General features: G+C 43.3%; 1 protein-coding gene across 1 annotated transcript in view; it reads right to left on the bottom strand.

Moving 5' to 3' along the window:
• Positions 1 to 16,709, bottom strand: part of NKAIN3 (sodium/potassium transporting ATPase interacting 3) — a 563,225-nt gene extending 546,516 nt beyond the window's left edge. The window contains exon 1 of the mRNA XM_055432401.2: positions 16,480 to 16,709. Within this exon, the coding sequence (XP_055288376.1) occupies positions 16,480 to 16,533 (54 nt within the window). The 5' untranslated portion in view covers positions 16,534 to 16,709. The remainder of the gene's footprint in view (positions 1 to 16,479) is intronic.
• Positions 16,710 to 21,075: the final 4,366 nt, after the last annotated feature.

Below are 21,075 nucleotides of genomic sequence, written 5' to 3' on the forward strand. Positions count from 1 at the left end.
ACCCACCTCCCAGAATATTGGAAATAAAAGCAAAAATAAACAAATGGGACCTAATTAAAATCAAAAGCTTCTGCACAGCAAAGGAAACTATAAGTAAGGTGAAAAGACAGCCTTCAGAATGGGAGAAAATAATAGCAAATGAAGCAACTGATAAAGGATTAATCTCCAAATTATACAAGCAGCTCCTGCAGCTCAATTCCAGAAAAATAAATGACCCAATCAAAAAATGGGCCAAAGAACTAAACAGACATTTCTCCAAAGAAGACATAAAGATGGCTAACAAACACATGAAAAAATGCTCAACATCCCTCATAATCAGAGAGATGCAAATCAAAACCACAATGAGATACCATTTCACACCAGTCAGAATGGCTGCTATCCAAAAGTCTACATGCAATAAACGCTGGAGAGGATGTGGAGAGAAAGGAACCCTCTTACACTGTTGGTGGGAATGCAAACTAGTACAGCCACTATGGAGAACAGTATGGAGATTCCTCAAAAAATTGGAAATAGAACTGCCATATGATCCAGCAATCGTACTCCTGGGCATACACACCGAGGAAACGAGAACTGAAAGAGACACGTGTACTCCAATGTTCATTGCAGCACTGTTTATAATAGCCAGGACATGGAAGCAACCTAGATGTCCATCTGCAGACGAATGGATAAGAAAGCTTTGGTACATATACACAATGGAGTATTATTCAGCCATTAAAAAGAATACATTTGAATCAGTTCTAATGAGGTGGATGAAACTGGAGCCTATTATACAGAGTGAAGTAAGCCAGAAAGAAAAACACCAATACAGTATACTAACACATATATATGGAATTTAGAAAGATGCAAATGATATCCCTGTATACGAGACAGCAAAAGAGACACAGATGTATAGAACAGTCTTTGGGACTCTATGGGAGAGGGTGAGGGTGGGATGATTTGGGAGAATGGCATTGAAACACGTATGTTGTCATATGTGAAACGAATCACTAGTTCAGGGTCAATGCATGTTATAGGATGCTCGGGGCTGGCATGCGGGGATGACCCAGAGGGAGGATAAAGGGAGGAGGGAGGTGGGAGGGGGGTTCAGGAGGGGGAACTTATGTAAACCCGGGGCAAATTCATATCAATGTATGGCAAAACCAACCAATATAATATTGTAAAATAATTTGCCTCCAATAAAAAATAAATTAATTACCTAAAAAAAAAATTAAAATTAAAAAAACCCTCAAATCAAAAAAATAAATAAATAAATAAATATAAGGAGGATTTGGCTACTTGTAAAAATTTCCATTCTCAGAGAAAGTTTAAGAATCAACATCAGGGTCGTCAGTATTGAAGATTCAGACATTGACTTGCTATAGTGATAAAGACAGGTCTAGAAAGAGGGCAATGGCAACCCACTCCAGTACTCTTGCCTGGAGAATCCCATGGATGGAGGAGCCTGGTTGGCTGCAGTCCATGGGGTTGCAAAGAATCGGACACAACTTAGTGACTTCCCTTTCACTTTTTCACTTTAATGCATTAGAGAAGGAAATGGCAACCCACTCCAGTGTTCTTGCCTAGAGAATCCCAGGGACAGGGGAGTCTGGTGGGCTGCCCTTTATGGGGTCGCACAGAGTCGGACATGACTGAAGCGACTTAGCAGCAGCAGCAGCAGCAGACCATTTCTTAGAAAACAAGGAGAGCTGCTCAATCATGTCCAACTCCGCGACACTATGGCCTGTAGCCTACCAGATTCCTCTGTCCATGGGATTTCCAAGCAAGAATACTCCAGTGCGTTGCCACTTAAGTACCCCTCAAAGCTAAGACATGATACCTTTCATAAACTATAATCTGAAAGAGCTCCCTCATCAAGAATTTATATTTTAAATACAAATTGATAATGCGTTGCCACTAATGAGAATTTTATATTTCCCAGTTTCTTAATTATGATCAGTCACAGCTAGTTATCAAGACAGGAAACACAACTGGAGTACCGAGCATTCCACTCTGTACCTTAATTAACCCATTAACCGATCAACCTCTGCTGCCTGGGGTTTCCCACATGCAAGCACTTATTACACTATGTATTAATCAATACCAAACTCCAACCATGTCTCTAACGACTGCAATAGAGAGAAACCATCAGAAATAAATTTAAAACTTATCATCCCACCCACTGAGTTCCTATCTCTTACAAGAATCTGATAGCTACCATCATATTCCAATACCTCTTGGAATAGCTACAGTCCTATTCCAATACCTGTTAATAAAGGAACTGGGCCTCTGTATGAAGCCATTCTTAGTGCAAGTACCTGTAGACAGAGTGAAGAAACTCAAACATTTAATTCTACTTAATGAAATTAATCTGGAAAGCCATTTTAAGGAGTGGTCCTCTATGCAGGGGAAAAAAAAATCTAGAAAAACAGAACAAGTTCATCAACACTGCCATGATCTTGCCCTTCCTTCATTTAACAAAAGACCCTTTAATTTTTGCAGTCAGAGCCCTTGTTAGTACCACCACTCCTGCCTACTCACCAGCCTTACCCTCATCTCTGTTTCCCAATAAACAGATGTGTGTGTGCTGTGTCTTCATTCGTGTCCAACTCTTTGAGACCTGTTGGACTGCAGCCCACCAGGCTCCTCTGTCCAGGATCCTCAGTATTCTCCAGGCAAGAATACTGGAGTGGGTTGCCATGCCCTCCCCCAGGGGATCTTCCCAACCCAGGGATCAAACCCATCTCTTCTGTCTCCAGCATTGGCAGATGGATTCTTTACCATTGCTCCACCTGGAAACCCTAATTCAGATAATTCTCCAAATTGAGGAACTAAGGATGCTCTTAACAAAAGTTAAACAGAACAATCTACTAGTTCAAGGATTTCACCTTCCCTAATTCTGTGATTCAGTAAAACTCAAGGTTTTCACTTGATTTTTTTTTTTTTTTAACTATGCCCATCTTCAGAGAAGGCAATGGCAACCCACTCCAGTACTCTTGCTTGGAAAATCCCAGGGATGGAGGAGCCTGGTAGGCTGCAGTCCATGGGGTCTCGAAGAGTCGGACACGACTGAGTGACTTCCCTTTCACTTTTCAGTTTCATGCATTGGAGAAGGAAATGGCAACCCACTCCAGTGTTCTTGCCTGGAGAATCCCAGGGATGGGGGAGCCTGGTAGGCTGCCATCTATGGGGTCGCACAGAGTCAGACACGACTGAAGCGACTTAGCAGCAGCAGCAGCATGCCCATCTTAAAATATCTGTTCTCCGATACTTTACCTACACCTACAAAGAATTTAACAAAGAGTGGATATATGTATATGTATAACTGGTACACTTTGCATACAGTAGAAAGTAACACAGCATTGTAAATCAACTATACACAGATAAAAGTTAATTCAAAAAAAGAATGTTTCATTAAAGGACATTTAGGGTCTATCTCCTGTTTTATTTTAGTATCTGCCAAATATATCAAACAAAAATGTAAATTAGATAGTTTGTGCTATGTGTCATTGTTTGTTCCACTCTTTAACTGGCATTTTGAATACGAACCTTTGATGAAGTGCCGTCTTTTAGTCTAATATTGCATTCTGTTATAAATGCATGAAGATTCATACACATTAACATCAATTAATGTAAATGTGCATTAAAAGCATGAATTTTTTGATACACCTTAGAAAGAAGGTCCACTTTAACTTCAACAAATATTTGTCAAATAGATTCCCAAAACTGACACTCAAAATATCTTCAAAACTGTGTGAAAAATCTCTTTTCAAAATTATTTTGAAGTGTAACATAAAAAGTATTACAAGAAAATCAAAATAAGCAATTAAAAAGATAACCATTTGTGGTTTTCTTCTTAACCTTCTCATTTTTTGCCTAAATTACTATAAATCCTAGTTTACCTAAGAATGAGTTTTACATTTAAAATGATTAATACATTTATTCTCCTATTTCATGTCATCTCCACAATGATACTCATCAGCTAATTTTCAAAATGCAACACTAAAAGGGACCCAGTTCTTCAGCCCCATGCCAGAGTGCTCCTCATGGCAAGTGGATAGAGTTGGATTTCTGCCCAACATATAACACCTGTGCTCACACAACACACACATCTTTATGTCTAGACTCTGATAAAATATGCTCTGCTTCTTATCTTCCTGGATTCCTCAATTTTTCTGGTCATCTATCTGTTCCACTTTTCTTTCCATCACAATTACCACTTCATTCTTCAGGACCTGGGGAAGAATGGAAGGTAGATGCTTCTGTGATTTGTCATCTTGTTGGGAAAGCCCTCAAATTTTGTATTTTCCATTCTGATTTTTATCTAAAGAGTACTTTTTACTAAGCATTTGAATCCTGCTTTTTAAAGGAAGATATACTTCACTGATGAAAACAAATGCTTAAGAAAATTGTCAAAAGATACATAAATAAACCTGCTTTATTTTCTACTTTTGCAAAGAAACCACACAGTTATATTAATATGTATCTAATGCCAAAATCTTAAGTAATATTAACTCAAATTTTCTTCTGCTTACATTTGAAATTCTTCTTTTATATAATCTGGATAATTGTTCAAATGCTTCCTTGAGACCCAAAATGGACATTGTAAAATTCATGAGAGAAAGATGAATAAAACATAGACAAAACAGTTCATTGTTTAAAAAAAGAAAGTACTACTAAAGTTCTGGGGGAAGAAAGCAATTTATTTTTCAGCATCTTATGATTAGGATTATCCTCTTGGAAATAATCAGAATGGAAATGATTTTGTTAAAACTAGGGATGGGGAACACATGTACACCCACGGCTGATTCATGTCAATGTACAGCAAAACCACTACAATACTGTAAAGTAGTCTCCAATTAAAATTAATTAATTAATTTAAAAAAAAAAACAATAGCACTTGATATGTGCTTCCCCGATGGCTCAGCAGTTAAGAATACATCTGTAATGCAGGAGACAGGAGATGAAGGTTCAATCCCAGGTTGGGAAGATTCCCCTGGAGGAAGGCATGGCAACCTACTCCACTATTTCTGCCCGGAGACTGCCACAGACACAGGAGCCGGGTGAGCAAAAGTCCATGGGGGTCACTTGAACATAAGAATTTGTGGGGAAAACAATTCAACACAGAAGCCCATAAGAATACATTTCTTAAGCAAATTTGATACTGTACACATTGCCTCAGCTGGTAAAGAATCCGCCTGCAATGCGGGAGACCTGGGTTCGATCCCTGGGTTGGGAAGATCCCCTGTAGAAGGGAAAGGCTACCCACTACAGTATTGTGGCCTGGAGAATTCCATGTACTGTATAGTCCATGGGGTCGCAATGAGTCAGACACGACTGTGTGACTTTCACCATTTCACCACACATAAATAACAAGAGCTATAAAGGGATTTGGGTTTCTAGAAAAGCGGCTTATGCAGAACATTGTAATGATTTTAACACCTATTACATTTTTAACGAAAGTTTCTTCATTAGACAAACATTTATTTATTCCTTCCACGTTTTTGTCTTTAATCCTCCTGGAAACTATTTGTGTGTGTCTGTAGTATGTCAGGGCCGGCTCCAGCGCGGCCCCGGCGGCGCAGACGCGAGAGCCGCCGGCCCCGTCGGCTCTGGCGCAACCGACCATGTACAGAAGCGTGGCCGAGAGGAGCTACCCCACGCCCAAGGTCAGGGCGGTGGCCGAGAGGAGCTGTCCCACGTCCAAGAGGAGGTGGCGGCGCGGGCGCAGGAGGGCCGAGAGGAGTTACTCCACATTCAAGGTCAGGAGGGGCGGCCTTGAGGAGATACCCCTCGTCCAAGGTAGGTACAGCGGCTGCACTTTGCTGGAGCAGCTGTGAAGAGATACTCCACGACCAAGGTAAGTGAAACCCAAATAAGAGGGTAGGTACTGGGAGGGGGCGTTAGAGGGCAGACACATTGAAATCATAATCACAAAAAACTAGTTGATCTGATCATATGGACCACAGCCCTGTGTAACTCAATGAAGCTAAGCCATGCCGTGTGGGGCCACCCAAGACGAACGGGTCATGGTGGAGAGGTCTGACAGAATGTGGTCCACTGGAGAAGGGAATGGCAAACCACTTCAGTATACTTGCCTTGAGAACCCCATGAACAGTATCAAAGGGCAAAATGATAGGATAGTGAATGAGGAATTCCCTAAGTTGGTAGGTGCCCAGTATGCTACTGGAGATCAGTGGAGAAATAACGCCAGAAAGAATGAAGGGATGGAGCCAAAGCAAAACAAATACCCAGTTGTGGATGTGACTGATGCTAGAAGCAAGGTCCAATGCTGTAAAGAGCAATATTGCATAGGAACCTGGAATGTTAGGTCCATGAATCAAGGCAAATTGGAAGTGGTCAAACAGGAGGTGGCAAGAGTGAACGTCGACATTCTAGGAATTAGTGAACTAAAATGGACTGGAATGGGTGAATTTAACTCAGATGACCATTATATCTACTACTGTGGGCAGGAATCCCTTACAAGAAATGGAGTAGCCATCATGGTCAACAAAAGAGTCTGAAATGCAGTACTTGGATGCAATCTTAAAAACGACAGAATGATTTCTGTTCGTTTCCAAGGCAAACCATTCAATATTACAGTAATCCAAGTCTATGCCCCAACCAGTAATGCTGAAGAAGCCAAAGTTGAACAGTTCTATGAAGACCTACAAGACCTTTTAGAACGAACACCCAAAAAAGATGTCCTTTTCATTCTAGGGGACTGGAATGCAAAAGTAGGAAGTCAAGAAACACCTGGAGTAACAGGCAAATTTGGCCTTGGAGCACAGAATGAAGCAGGGCAAAGGCTAATAGAGTTTTGCCAAGAAAACGCACTGGTCATAGCAAACACCCTCTTCCAACAACACAAGAGAAGACTCTACACATGGACATCACCAGATGGTCAACACCGAAATCAGATTGATTATATTCTTTGCAGCCAAAGATGGAAAAGCTGTATACAATTAGCAAAAACAAGACCAGGAGCTGACTGTGGCTCAGATCATGAACTCCTTCTTGCCAAATTCAGACTTAAATTGAAGAAAGGAGGGAAAACCACTAGACCATTCAGATATGACCTCAATCAAATCCCTTGTGATTATACAGTGGAAGTGAGAAATAGATTTAAGGGACTAGATCTGATAGATAGAGTGCCTGATGAACTCTGGACGGAGGTTCGTAACATTGTACAGGAGACAGGGACCAAGACCATCCCCATGGAAAAGAAAAGCAGAAGAGCGAAATGGCTGTCTGAGGAGGCCTTACAAATAGCTGTGAAAAGAGAAGCAAAAAGTAAAGGAGGAAAGGAAAGATATAAGCATCTGAATGCAGAGTTCCAAAAAATAGCAAGGAGGGATAAGAAAGCCTTCCTCAGCGATCAATGCAAAGAAATAGAGGAAAACAACAGAATAGGAAAAACAAGAGATCTTTTCAAGAAAATTAGAGCTATCAAGGGAACATTTCATGCAAAGATAGGCTCGATAAAGGACAGAAATGGTATGGACCTAACAAGCAGAAGATATTAAGAAGAGGTGGCAAGAATACACAGAAAACTATACAAAAAAGATCTTAACGATGAAGATAATCATGATGGCGTGATCACTCACCTGGAACCAGACATCTTGGAATGTGAAGTCAAGTGGGCCTTAGGGAGCATCACCATGAACAAAGCTAGTGGAGGTGATGGAATTCCAATTGAGCTATTTCAAATCCTGAAAGATGATGCTGTGAAAGTGCTGCACTCAATATGCCAGCAAATTTAGAAAACTCAGCAATGGCCACAGGACTGGAAAAGGTCAGTCTTCATTCCAATCCCAAAGAAAGGCAATGCCAAAGAATGCTCAAACTACCACACAATTGCACTCATCTCACACGCTAGTAAAGTCATGCTCAAAGTTCTCCAAGCTAGGCTTCAGCAATATGTGAATCGTGAACTTCCAGATGTTCAAGCAGGTTTTAGAAAAGGCAGAGGAACCAGAGATCAAATTGCCAACATCCGCTGGATCATGGAGAAAGCAAGAGAATTCCAGAAAAACATCTATTTCTGCTTCATTGACTATGCCAAGGCCTTTGACTGTGTGGATCACAATAAACTGTGGAACATTCTGAAAGAGATGGGAATACCAGACCACCTGATCTGCCTCTTGAGAAACCTGTATGCAGGTCAGGAAGCAACAGTGAGAACTGGACATGGAACAACAGACTGGTTCCAAATAGAAAAGGAGTACGTCAAGGTTGTATATTGTCACCCTGCTTATTTAACTTATATGCAGAGTACGTCATGAGGAACGCTGGGCTGGAAGAAGCACAAGCTGGAATCAAGATTGCCGGGAGAAATATCAATAACCTCAGATATGCAGATGACACCACCCTTATGGCAGAAAGTGAAGAGGAACTCAAAGGCCTCTTGATGAAAGTGAAAGAGGAGAGTGAAAAAGTTGCCTTGAAGCTCAACATTCAGAAAACAAAGATCATGGCATCTGGTCCCATCACTTCATGGGAAATAGATGGGGAAACAGTGGAAACCGTGTCAGACTTTATTTTGGGGGGCTCCAAAATCACTGCAGATGCTGATTGCAGCCATGAAATTAAAAGACGCTTACTCCTTGGAAGGAAAGTTATGACCAGCCTAGATAGCATATTATAAAGCAGAGACATTACTTTGCCAACCAAGGTCCATATAGTCAAGGCTATGGTTTTTCCCGTGGTCATGTATGGATGTGAGAGTTGGACCGTGAAGAAAGCTGATGGCCGAAGAATTGATGCTTTTGAACTGTGGTGTCGGAGAAGACTCTTGAGAGTCCCTTGGACTGCAAGGAGATCCAACCAGTCCATTCTAAAGGAGATCAATCCTGGGTGTTCATTGGAAGGACTTATGCTAAAGCTGAAACTCCAATACTTTGGCCACCTCATGCGACGAGTTGACTCACTGGCAAAGAGTCTGATGCTGGGAGCGATTTTGGGTAGGAGGAGACGGGGAGGACAGAGAATGAGATGGCTGGATGGCATCACCGACTCGCTGGACATGAGTTTGAGTGAACTCTGGGAGTTGGTGATGGACAGAGAGGCCTGGCGTGCTGTGGTTCATGGGGTCGCTAAGAGTCGGACACGACTGAGTGACTGAACTGAACTGAACTGTAGTATGTCCGAGGCTCAGTTTCACTCTTCCCCTGTTTGGCTAATGGATTACTGCCAAACACTAAGGTCTATAATTCCTCTATCTGCACTTTGACCATGGCCACATATGAAGTATCTGTACACACCCTGTGTCCCGGCTCCGTTTTATTCAATCAGTCCCCTCGTCATCTGCTTCATTCTGTGTCGTGATCACTCATCACTACAGTGGTTCTAAATATCACTTCCTAGTGACAGATGCACAGGCTGCTATGTCAGCGCCTTCCGAGTGCATGTTTTCCTGCACAGATGCCCCTGGGACACCACGCCCTCCTGCTCTTATGTCATCAGGCTATCACTTGGCCTCCTGGTTAGTCATCACCTTAGGACTTGCCTTCCTTCTTCCCTGCAGGACAGTGTCTTCTGCACCCTTGCTCTCCTCCATTGTTTTGGTAGAGTGTTCTTTTAGAGGTTTTCTGAGACTGTCACAGGAGTGAACTTTCCAGAGCTCGCACTTTCAATCACCTGATTGATAGGTTGGCAGGGTACTGAATTCTGCTACTACTACTACTACTACTAAGTCGCTTCAGTTGTGTCCAACTCTGTGCGACCCCATAGACAGCAGCCCACCAGGCTCCTCTGTCCCTGGGATTTTCCAGGCAAGAGTACTGGAGTAGGTTGCCATGTCCTTCTCCTAGACAAACATTTAATTTCCCTAACCATTTCTAAGTTTTGTAAGATGAACCAGAGTATTTAAATGTAGAAAAAGAATAGAAACTAAATGATTACAAATTATATTGTTCAGGAGAAGAGAAAAAGCTGTTAAAAAAACACCTGAAGACAAAAGTATCAGTTTATCTACATAGTAAAATAAATGTATTTCTGCATTTACTGCCAGACATCTATGATAACTGAGTGGTTCATTTCATAAAACTTAGTTTAAAAACATGTTACCGCAACTATGCCACCAGGACACTTCTCAACACCTTTTGTCTCAGAATCATAGTGACACATGTGGTCACAGATGGTCTGAATGTGGAGTAGAGAGAAAGTTAACTGATTTTTCACAATGAGAAAGAAAAATCACTAGCTTGATTTCGTTTGACAGGATGTTCTCTAAAATAAAAACATGGAGACCATCATGGTATTAAAAGTTGCTTGTTTTTTTATAAATCCTCTAAAGATTTCTGTTACTGTGAATATGGAAAGTAAGAGTTGGGAATTTTCAGTCCTTATAAAAATACGGCAGTCACCTATCTATAAAGTGATGCAATGCAAAATGTAATCAATCTCTTCTGGTAATGTCCCCCTCCAGGGACAAAGCTGCCCCTGTGATGTGGAGAAGACATTGAAAGTTCTGTGGACATAAGCCCAAGCTAAGTTTAACACTTTACTGAGACAACTGTAAGCTGCAGCACTGTTTACAACAGCCAGGACATGGAAGCAACCTAGGTGTCCACCAGCAGACGAATGGATAAGAAAGTTGTGGTACATATACACAATGGAATATTACTGTCAAAAAGAATGCATTTGAATCCGTTCTAATGAGGTGGATGAAACTGAAGCCTATTATACAAAGTGAAGTAAGTCAGAAAGAAAAACACCAATACAGTATATTAACGCATATATATGGAATTTAGAAAGATGGTAATAATGACCCTATATGTGAGACAGCAAAAGAGACACAGATGTAAAGAACAGACTTGGACTCTGTGGGAGAAGGCGAGGGTGGGATGATTTGAGAGAACAGCATTGAAACATGTATATTATCATATGTGAAATAGATCGCCAGTCCAGGTTCAATGAATGAGACAGGGTGCTCAGGGCTGGTGCACTGGGATGACTCTGAGGGATGGGATGGAGGGAGGTGGGAGGGGGGTTCAGGATGGGGAACACATGTACACCCATGGCTGATTCATGTCAATGCATGGCAAAAACCACCACAATACTGTAAAGTAATTAGCCTTCAATTAAAATAAATAAATTAATTTTTTGAAAAAGAAAAGAAAATGGCTCGGAAATGCATGTGGAGGAAATTCTGGATTTAGAAACATGCCCTTAAGACTCCTTTAAATGTGGCAACTAAAACAATTTACTAAAAGCACACAATCAAGTGTTTCACATGTATATAAACATTATTCTAAAACAAGCAAAATTAAAAGCAGGCTTCAAAAATGTGTCTAAAGTTCTTGGATGACTTCATGAATCTGTTACCTGGAACCCCTTTTTCAGAAAAGATTTACTTTGCACAGTTTTCTATGGGCATGCTTTTCACATTCTCTCCAAGCTCATCTAACAAAACTAGGAATATGAATGTGAAATGTGAGGCAAACACTCAAACGTGGTCGAGGTTAGAAGCACAGTGAGGGTGGGAGGTGGCCAGAGCAGTGCAGTAAAGAGGCAGAATGGAGACTGAGATTTTACAAACCAAAGCTCATTCAAATACACTAGCTTTAAAATGGTAAATTCTCTCTAATGATATCCCCAATCTGGGGAGGGGGGAGGTCAGAAGCAGTGTGAATGAGATGATAAAAACCTTTCATTTGTTTCTTTAACTTTTAGAAGGAGTTAATGGACCATCTTTTAATGGTCTACATAGTGATTTAGTCATCAGAACACAGCTTCTCTTCAGCAAATGTGTCCTCTGAATGCCATTCCCCCTCAACACCCACACTTATTTTAGTTGTTTCATAACCTCCATCTTCCAACAGTTGGTGGGAGCAGAAAAAAACATGAAAGGGGAAAAAAGACAGCTGGATTCAGTGGAAAGAACACTAGATCTGGGAGTCCTACCCATGGCATGCTGGAGGAGGCTCACACCAGCTCATCAAGTTAAACTTGGAATTTAATGAGCCAGCTGTTATCATAACCATTATTTTAAAATAAATAATAAAAACTTTAAGTCAATTGCATTAAGAAACAGAGGGACTAAAATATCTTAAGCATATCCTTTCCTCATTATTTTACTGTGTTTCACTTTCTTTATGCGGTTGAGGTTATTAATGCTTATTTGGGGGCTTCCTTGGTGACTCAGATGGTTAAGAATCTGCCTGCAATGCAGGAGACCCAGGTTCAATCCCTGGGTCAGTAAGATGCCCTGGAGAAGGGAATGGTCACCCAAGTCAGTATTCTTGCCTGGAGAATTCCATGGACAAAGGAATCCATGGGGTGGCAAAGAGTCAGACACGACTGAGTGACTAACACTTTGCACTTTTCACATGCTTATCTGTACGATAGAAGGACCTTGTAATAGTCTACTTCAAATTGGCCAGTGTGGGAGTATTTACACCAAAGAAATGGGCAAATGCTAAAAATCAGGGTGTAACATTGTTTTGTTGATTGTCTAGACTTAAGAAAATGATACAGAACTTTTTTCTAGCAATGTGTATTAAACTTAAAATGTGTCAGGTCATTATATTCCCAATAACACAAAAGAACTGAAGCAACCCAATCAAAATGTGGGCAGAAGACCTAAATAGACATTTTTGCAAAGAAGATACACAGATGGCCAACAGACACATGAAAAGCTGTTCTGCATTGCTAATTATTAGAGAAATGCAAATCAAAACCACAATGAGGTATCACTTCACATGGGTCAGAATGGCCATCCACAAAATGTCTACAGATAATAAATGCTGGAGAGGGTATGGAGAAAAGGGAACCTTTCTACACTGTTGGTAGGAATGTAAATTGGTACAGCCAATAAAGAACAGTATAGAAGTTCTTTAAAAAAAAAAATAGAATAACCATATGATCCAGGAATCCCATTCCTGGACACATATCCAGAAAAAAAAAAAATGAAAACTCTACTTCAGAAAGATACATGGCACCCCAACGTTCACAGCAGCACTGTTTACAACTGCCAAGACATAGAAACAACCTAAGTATCCATCAACAGATGAATGGATAAAGAAGATGTGGGGGATATATATATATATATATATACATATACAATGGGATATTACTCAGCCATTAAAAAGAATGAAATAATGCCATTTGCAGTAACATGGATGCAACTAGATATTACCATACTAAGTGAAATAAGTCAAAAAAGACAAATATGATATCACTTATATGTGGAATCTTAAAAAATATAATACAATTCAACTTATTTACAAAACAGAAAGAGACTCACAGACATAGAAAGTAAACTTAAAGTGACAAGAGGGGCAAAAGGGTAGGGGGATAAATTAGGAAGCTGGGATTAACAGATACACAGTACTATATATGAAATAGATAAACAACAAGGACTTACTCTAGAGCACAGGGAACTATATTCAATACCTTGTAATAACGTATAATGGAAAAGAATCTGAAGCTGTACCCCTGAAATTGGCACAATATTGTAAATCGACTGTGGTTAATTTTTTTAAAACAAGAAATGAAGAAAATAATTTTCCAGTACTTGAAAACTATTACCCAATTCAGCAAAGAATCTGCATATGCTGGAAGATTTCATGGAGCAGACCTGACCTCCAGGTGACTCTAAAGAGGGACTCCAGGCAATGGGAGGCTCCCCCTGCTCTACCAGTCCTTACAATGCAAGTCCTGCCCACCACTCCCTCAGTAGAGGCTAAAACCTTTTCAAGGATATGGCCTTGACAGCAGTGTGCTATTGAGACCATCTGGAAAGAAGACATCACTGAACCCAGAAAAGGGTTCATCAGATTCATGGAACAAAAGAGATTCTGCCGGAATTAATCGGCTATGTAGAACTTATAGTTAAGGGTACTACATAGTTTATTATTGTGTGTGTGTGTGCTCAGTCATGTCCAACTCTTTGCAACCCCATGGATTGCAGCCTGCCAGGCTTCTCGTCCATGGGCTTCTCCAGGCAAGAATACTGGAGTGGGTTGCCATTTCCTACTCCATGGTATCTTACTAACCCAAGGATCGAACCAGTGTCTCTTGTGTCTCCTGCATTTGCAGGTAGATTCTTTACCACTAGTGCCACCTGAGAAGCCCTATTTTATTATTTGTCAAACTGAGTGCTGTGTGTTCAGTCCCTAAGTCGTGTTCAACTCTGTGACCCCATGGACTGCAGCATACCAGGCGTCCCTGTCCTTCACTATCTCCCAGAGTTTGCTCAAACTCCTGTCCATTGAGTCGGTGGTGCTAATCTAACCATCTCATCCTCTGTTGCCCCCTTCTCCTTTTGCCTTAAATCTTTCCCAGCATTAGGGTCTTTTCCAATGAGTCGGTTCTTCAAATCAGGTGGCCAAAGCACTGGAGCTTCAGCTTCAACATCAGTCCTTCCAACGAATGTTCAGGGTTGATTTTCTATACATCCTTAATATATATAATATTTATAACATATCATGTAATAATGTAATATATACGTATATGTTTTGTTTGTCCAAGACCTAATCATCAAATGTTTACCATCAGTCCGCTGTCTCTACTATCTAAAAACTATTAATTTGAAGAAGTCCTTGAACTCTATGAGCATCACCTTCCTCTTCTGCAAACTAGAGAAATGGGTGCCTTCCTCAGAGGATAATTTTAAGGGTAAAATAACGTTCATGTAAAAACCCAGTATGGATCACAAATGTTAAATTACCATCATCAATTCAGCCATATGTTTCAGCTCCTAATACAGGCACTCCGAAAGAACTGCAGGATTTGCAAAGATGAATAATGTTTGCTCCTTTTCCTCAGGCTGCTTACAGTCTAGTAATGTGTAAATCACTAAAAATAACATAAGAGGATGACATGCATTCTCACAGAGGAAAAAGCAATATACTGTGCAATTAAAGGAAAAGAAGTGATTGGTTTTACCTGGAGCACCAGGGAAGACCCCATAGAGAAGGTGGAATTTTTAGGTAAACTTTGAGGAGTAAGTTGCATTTCTATCAATTAAGGTGTATGTGGAAGATAGAGGCATCCCAGGCTGATATATGAAATACCAAACACATTATTATCAAAACAAATACAATATCAACTAAAGACATCATAACTGCATTGAAAAATCTGCTGTATCAAAAACCCTTCCATATCATTTGTGTGTAAAACAGAAAGAGTGATGCCAATATAGATTATACAATCCAGTGTGCCCATCTACTATTTTCATACCCAAAGGCTGACTAAATATTTCTTGTTTCCCCAGCTTATAAGCCATGTCCACTTCTAACAACCAAAGTGTAAATTATCCTCTGCCCTTCTTTTCTTAATGAAAGAAAGCATTCATGTTCCAGCAAATTTTAAAATTATTTTTCAGGAAAAACTCTAAAAAATACATCCTATTTAACAGGACAGAAGGAATGTTCCAGAGATTTAAAGCAAAGGAGTCACTGATTTCAGATCTATAAATATATAAATTATGCACACATTATGGAAACAATGAAGAGAACCTCTCAAGTGAGGGTTTAATGGGAGAGTCATACACTGAGGCAAGAGAAAAGTGAAACCTCTTAAAACATTCATGGGTACAAGGACTAACTATTAAAGAAAGAGCATTATTTTATCCCTCAGTAAAGGAGTCTTGCAAGGGTTGACCTTATGCAGTCAAGCTCACCAAAAACCTTTTTCCTTCTGATAGTCAAAACAGGCTAGCTAATGCTGGTGACTTTGAAAAACAACACTTGGAAGAAAGCTTGACATAGCAGCTAAAGAGTCTGTCGTTAAGTGTAATAAAAGGGAGATGTCTATGAATCTGTCACACATAGAAGTATCACACATCAGTCTGTGGCCTTGACCTCAAGAGACTATGCAACAGACCACAGGGCCAGCCTAGGTCCCAACAGGACATATGTCAAGAGGTTCGTCCCACACTGAAAGCCCTTTCACTCTCCGCTCTGGTCCCCAACTTCCCACTCCACGCACTCCCTGGCAAGCCACCACGCCTTCTGTCCCACAAGACAGCTGTCAGTCTGTCGCTGTCTGAACACGCCACATTTCAACAAAATCTAAAGAGAAATTGGAAGGTTGGAGGTTGAAACCTTCTGTTTCAAACACACACAGCGCGACCTTCCTGGAGATCCAAGCCTCCTCAAACACCCGCTTTCAACCGCGTTTAAGGTACGAACACCTCACTCTTAACTAAGACTTGGGGTGCGGGGCGGCCCCGTCTCCCGAAGACTGGGCATTCCCACGCACCTTCCGATGATACCACGTTACTGGAAACCATCCCGAGAAGAAAGAGCCCACAAGCCCCCGTGAAACTTCAGCGGGAAGGCGGAGGGTTTTAAAGCCCGCTGGCCAGCCCAGGGGCGGGGGAGTCACTCACTCCCCCGGGCGTCCCGGGGCAGCAGCCCCTGGACCGCGTGGCGACGCCGGGCGCCCGGGGCCCCGGGGAGACCGCGCCCTCGCGCAGGGCAGGGCCACCCGGCGAGTGCCCGCGGCTGGCGGAGAGGCTGAAGGCCGACGGAGAGAACCGGGGCAGGAACTCACCAGCTGCAGCGCGCAGAGGCCGATGAGCGAGCAGCGCCCGGTGCAGCAGCCCATGGTGCCCGCGGCGTCCGAGCGGCGCGCGCCGCCTGAGGTCCGCGTCGTCCGGCGCCGCCGCCTCCCGGCTCCGGAGCGGCCCCCTCCCGGCGCTCGCCCGCCCGGCCCGGGCTCGCGCGCCCCGCGGCCGCCGCTCTCCGCTCCCGGGGCCGGGCTCGCGCGCCGCCTTTGTTAGTTTCCCGGGCGGGCAGAGGTCAGTGCGGCGCGCACGACCCGAGCGTCTGGCTGGGGTCCCTGCGGCCCGCGGGGCAGGTCTGCTTCTTGGGGCGGGGGAGCCGGGCGGGCGGGGAGGGGGCGGACCGGAGGGAGGGAGGCTACAGATGGCGAGTGGGTGGAAGTATGTTTAGGGGAGGGGAGTGTGTGGTGGGGGGGGGAGTGGGCGTCTGAAAAGTGAAGTGGGCTGTGTGTGCGCGCGTGTGTATATCGGTGTGTGCTTGTGTGTGTGTGTCTGTGCGCGAGCGTTCGTGTGTGTGTGTGTGTGTGTGTGTGTGTGCGTCTGGCGGTGGGGATGAATGAAAGGGAGTGGCGGGGGGAGGATCGGCCTGTCTAGTTAGGAGTCTGGAGAGAGGAAGAGAAACAGAGAAAGAGATTGAATATGAATGAGCGTGAACTGGGGCGACGGCTGGTGCGGGAGACCCTCGGCGCGGTTGGAAGTGGGGAGACCCGGGCGGGGCTTTCTTGCCCGGGGCTGTGCTGGATGTTGGGAAGGTGGTCCAGGGATGTACGAAGCAGGGGGCCGGGTTTGACTTTGATGCCGGGAGGTGGAGAGGGTGGGAGTTGAGACCTCTCGGTGGAAGACAATCCCGGAGGCGAGAAGCCGAGCGCAGCGCCAGGCCGAGCTCCAAGACGCGGGCTGCCGGCGCGGGCGCGTCCACTCGGCCGGCCCTGGGCGTGAGGCTCCGGGGTCTCGGGGCCAGGGTCGCCCTCGGCCGCTGCGATCGGCTACCCCGGAGGCTGGCCCTGCTGGAGTCTCCGGAACGAGTTGACCGAGCTGGATCCGGCAGAGGCGATGCGGCGGCAAAGAGTTGCGCTGGTACGGAGCGCGGGGTGAGAGTCGGAACCGCGAAGAGACCCGGAGTAGGTTTCTCAACTAAAAGGATGTTAGAAATAGTCACCAGGCGTGAAAGATAAGGACACGTGGCTTTTCTAGGAATGAGAATGTTTCCGGCTTGAAGATAAATATGATTTCTTCCCAGAGATAATTAAATTGTTTGAAAGGAGCTTGGAAATAAGCCCTGATCCCGGATGGTTAAGATCCAGGACTAACTCTCCAAGAACCGCGAGGAGGCTCTGTTGCTCGCCCTCTCTCCCCTAGTAGGTTAGAGCCGAGGAGTTCTGCGGAGGATTCCGTTTCTTCAGGCTCAGTGTCAGCTTTCACGCGCAGGTTTGCTACCTGCTGAAACAACGCACGGAGCTCGCGCACCTGGAAGAGCAGAACAAGCCTCCTGGCTGATCGTTTCCAAAGAGGCTCTGCGGAACTTGGCACAGAAACCCCATCCTAACCCAGTGCTGCCCTCCTGGGTCTTTAGTGGTAGATTAGTGAGAGGAGAACGATCTCTGCGTTTTTAAAAATTCACTCCATGCAGGGAAACAGATCAAGCCATGCCTTCACGCATTATAGGGAATTGTGGTTTTATTTGTCTTGAAATAAACTGGCTCTCGCTGAACCGTTCCTTCAGGACTGATGTTTGTAACTTAAAACATAGTTCCCAGGAAAATCGCTGCATGGTGTCTCGGAAATGGTAGTAGGGACACACGAATAGCCTCAGGATTTGGGTCAAGGAGAGGGTAAAGCACATTTGTTGTTAGGTTGCACCTCTGTCCATTGTCTCGGAGAAGGGGGTTAATAAAGTCAGAAGCGTTAAAAAAAAACACCTAACATTTAAGACATTAGAGATCAAGGATTATGAGGGCATGGTTCTTCTATGCACAATAAACAGCCATCACCTTCCATGACGAATGAAAACAACAGGGAAGACTAGGCACTGACAGACAGGTAAACTGGCATGCAAGAAATGACGGGCAGAAATTCCAGACTACGGACCTCTCTAAAACTGTAGGAGGCAGCCAAAGAGGAAGCCTATGAACTACCTGCAACTTCCAGAAATTATCATGGCCTCTTCACCGTCGGGGATTTCGATGAATGATGATAATAAACATAATGGTCCTTCCTTCTCTCCATATTTACATACATTCACCCCAATATCCTTTTTTTCATCACTTTATTTTTCAAGAAGTACCAGATTTGCAGCTAAGATGAACTGGATCCTTGCCAGGCACCAGGCTAAGTGCTTTATGTATATTCATTTATTCCATCTTCACAACGACCTATGAAGTAGGTGCTATGAGCCTCCCCAGTGAAGAGATGTGAACCTGGGAACAGGGCATCCAGTGGTTACTGAACAATTGAATGAAGACGAAGGAAAAGCCAGGTCATCTGACTCAAGAGCTCCTGGATTTATACATTCACTGTGCTGCCTTTGAATCTTAGGACACGAGTGACACCTGCAGAGGAGCTAACTGTTTGCTGGGAAGGAGACATAGTCGTTTGCATTGGCCCCACCTCCAGAGCCAGTGGCACCATCCTGGTGTGATTCCAGGGGACCAGGGGGTTCCTCCTGTACCTTTCCCCTTCCCACTGTCCCATTTACCGAAGGAACCAGATTAGAGTCTTCCTTGTAATAACTTAAGACAGTTATAAAATGCTTTTGGCTCTGAAAGAGAGGAAGAGAGAAGACACAGAGGAGCACAGTGCTAGGGAGAAGTCTAGAAAGTGTGTGAAACTACCTATTTGTCCCCGTGGCCTCTCATTCTCGTTTTCTAAATTGAATTGCATCCTGAGCTAAAAATCGTCCTCACTCCCTTCTTTGTTTTGTTCCTTCCTCAGTGTCACCCTCAAGTATTTCTTTCTTGTTTCTTTGGTCAGTTGCTTATGTCGAAAGCGATGCTAGGCTGCCAGGTTTGCAAAGCTAAGTGATACATTCTGTCCCTTCCACTCTAGGGCTTGGAGGTGGAAAGGGAGAGCAGATGGGTCAGGGAAGCTGAGCCCACCTGGGACTGAGTGCTGTCATCACGTTTTCTCCCTCAATGAGGGATGCTGAGGGAATGATCTGATCTCTTGGGGAGGGAAGAGGCGAAGAGAGTAGAAAGTGACTGAGCAATGGAAAGGAGTGGGACCTTTTCACCTTGGAAAAACTGATGGATGAAGAAATTATAATCTAAGGAACAGCCTGTACCACTTCCTCACTGTAGAATCTCAGACAAGTCACTTTGCTTCCTTGTTTTCCTGTGTGAAGTCAGCAGGGTGTGACTTGCCTTGTAGGACTTAGCCTGACATTTGTTCTTCATCATCCACCTACCTGTGTCTGGCTCCCTCGCTTCATGCAGATCTTAGCCTCATGTCACCTCCTACAAGGCCTTCACTGCCCACCCTGTCTGGTGTAACACCCTAGCCAGTCTATTGTATTTTCTATCAAAACAGTGATTTATTTATGATTTCCCATCTCCCCCACTCAAAAACAATGCTATTTCTCCAGTGCTTACAATAGTTAAATTTATTATTTCTGAATGAAAAATATAACCTGTGCACATTTTTAGCTTAATATTTCTCACCCGGTATAGAATATATATGTATACACACATGAATATATATGTATACACACATGAATATATATATATATATGAAGTCGCTCAGTCGTGTCCAACTCTTTGTGACTCCGTGGACTGTAGCCCACCAGGCTCCTCCGTCCATGGGATTCTCCAGGCAAGAATACTGGAGTGGGTGCCATTTAAATACCTGTATTAAACATATATGTATAAACATACACACGTACCCCAATGATGTTCGAATCTATGATTTTGTCTTTAGTCTATCTTTTCTATTTCTCAGTTTCTTGGTAAAATTCCTTTTGAGAAACTCAAGTCTTGTTCCCCTTAAAGTTGAGAGAGAAGCAAATTATTTACACATGGGGAGAGTAACATACCTGGGTTAAGAGAGCACCCCTAGAGAACAGACCCAAAGGTGCAGATTTTCAGACTGCATAATAGAGTCCACAGGTCTTTCAAATACTAGGATTTGAGACACCAGCTTGTAGGAACTAAAGTTCCTCCTTAATTATTTCACTGCATGTTTTTCTTTGTTTCTTTTTTTGAAGCCTTCCAGTTTGGCACTTTCCTTTGCATGAAATGGTGTTCAGACTGATAAGTGTTTTCCTATCTCCCCTGAGAAAAGTTCCTAAACATGCCACTAAATAAGTATCTTTTCCTACTTGTTTTGGGTCGGGGTGGGGCCCTCCTTGGCACAAGAAAATTGAAATCCTCCACACCTCCTGCTGCCACTGGCTTAACTTCATGGATATCTGACAGATACTGAAAGGCCAGTATGGCTGCCTGGTGGGAGCAAAGATAAGGTTCATGCTAGAGTGAAATTGGAGATCTACATGTGGAAGGTGTGAAGCACTCTCATGAAGACTGTGGCACATTAGTGTGCTGTCCAGTGCCTGTTGAGGCCACAGTCAATTCTAGTTAGAACTGATTTACTTG

Source organism: Moschus berezovskii, chromosome 16 (assembly GCF_049115385.1).
Source record: "Moschus berezovskii isolate FMDL1 chromosome 16, NW_MosBer_1.0, whole genome shotgun sequence".
Lineage (NCBI taxonomy): Eukaryota > Metazoa > Chordata > Mammalia > Artiodactyla > Moschidae > Moschus > Moschus berezovskii.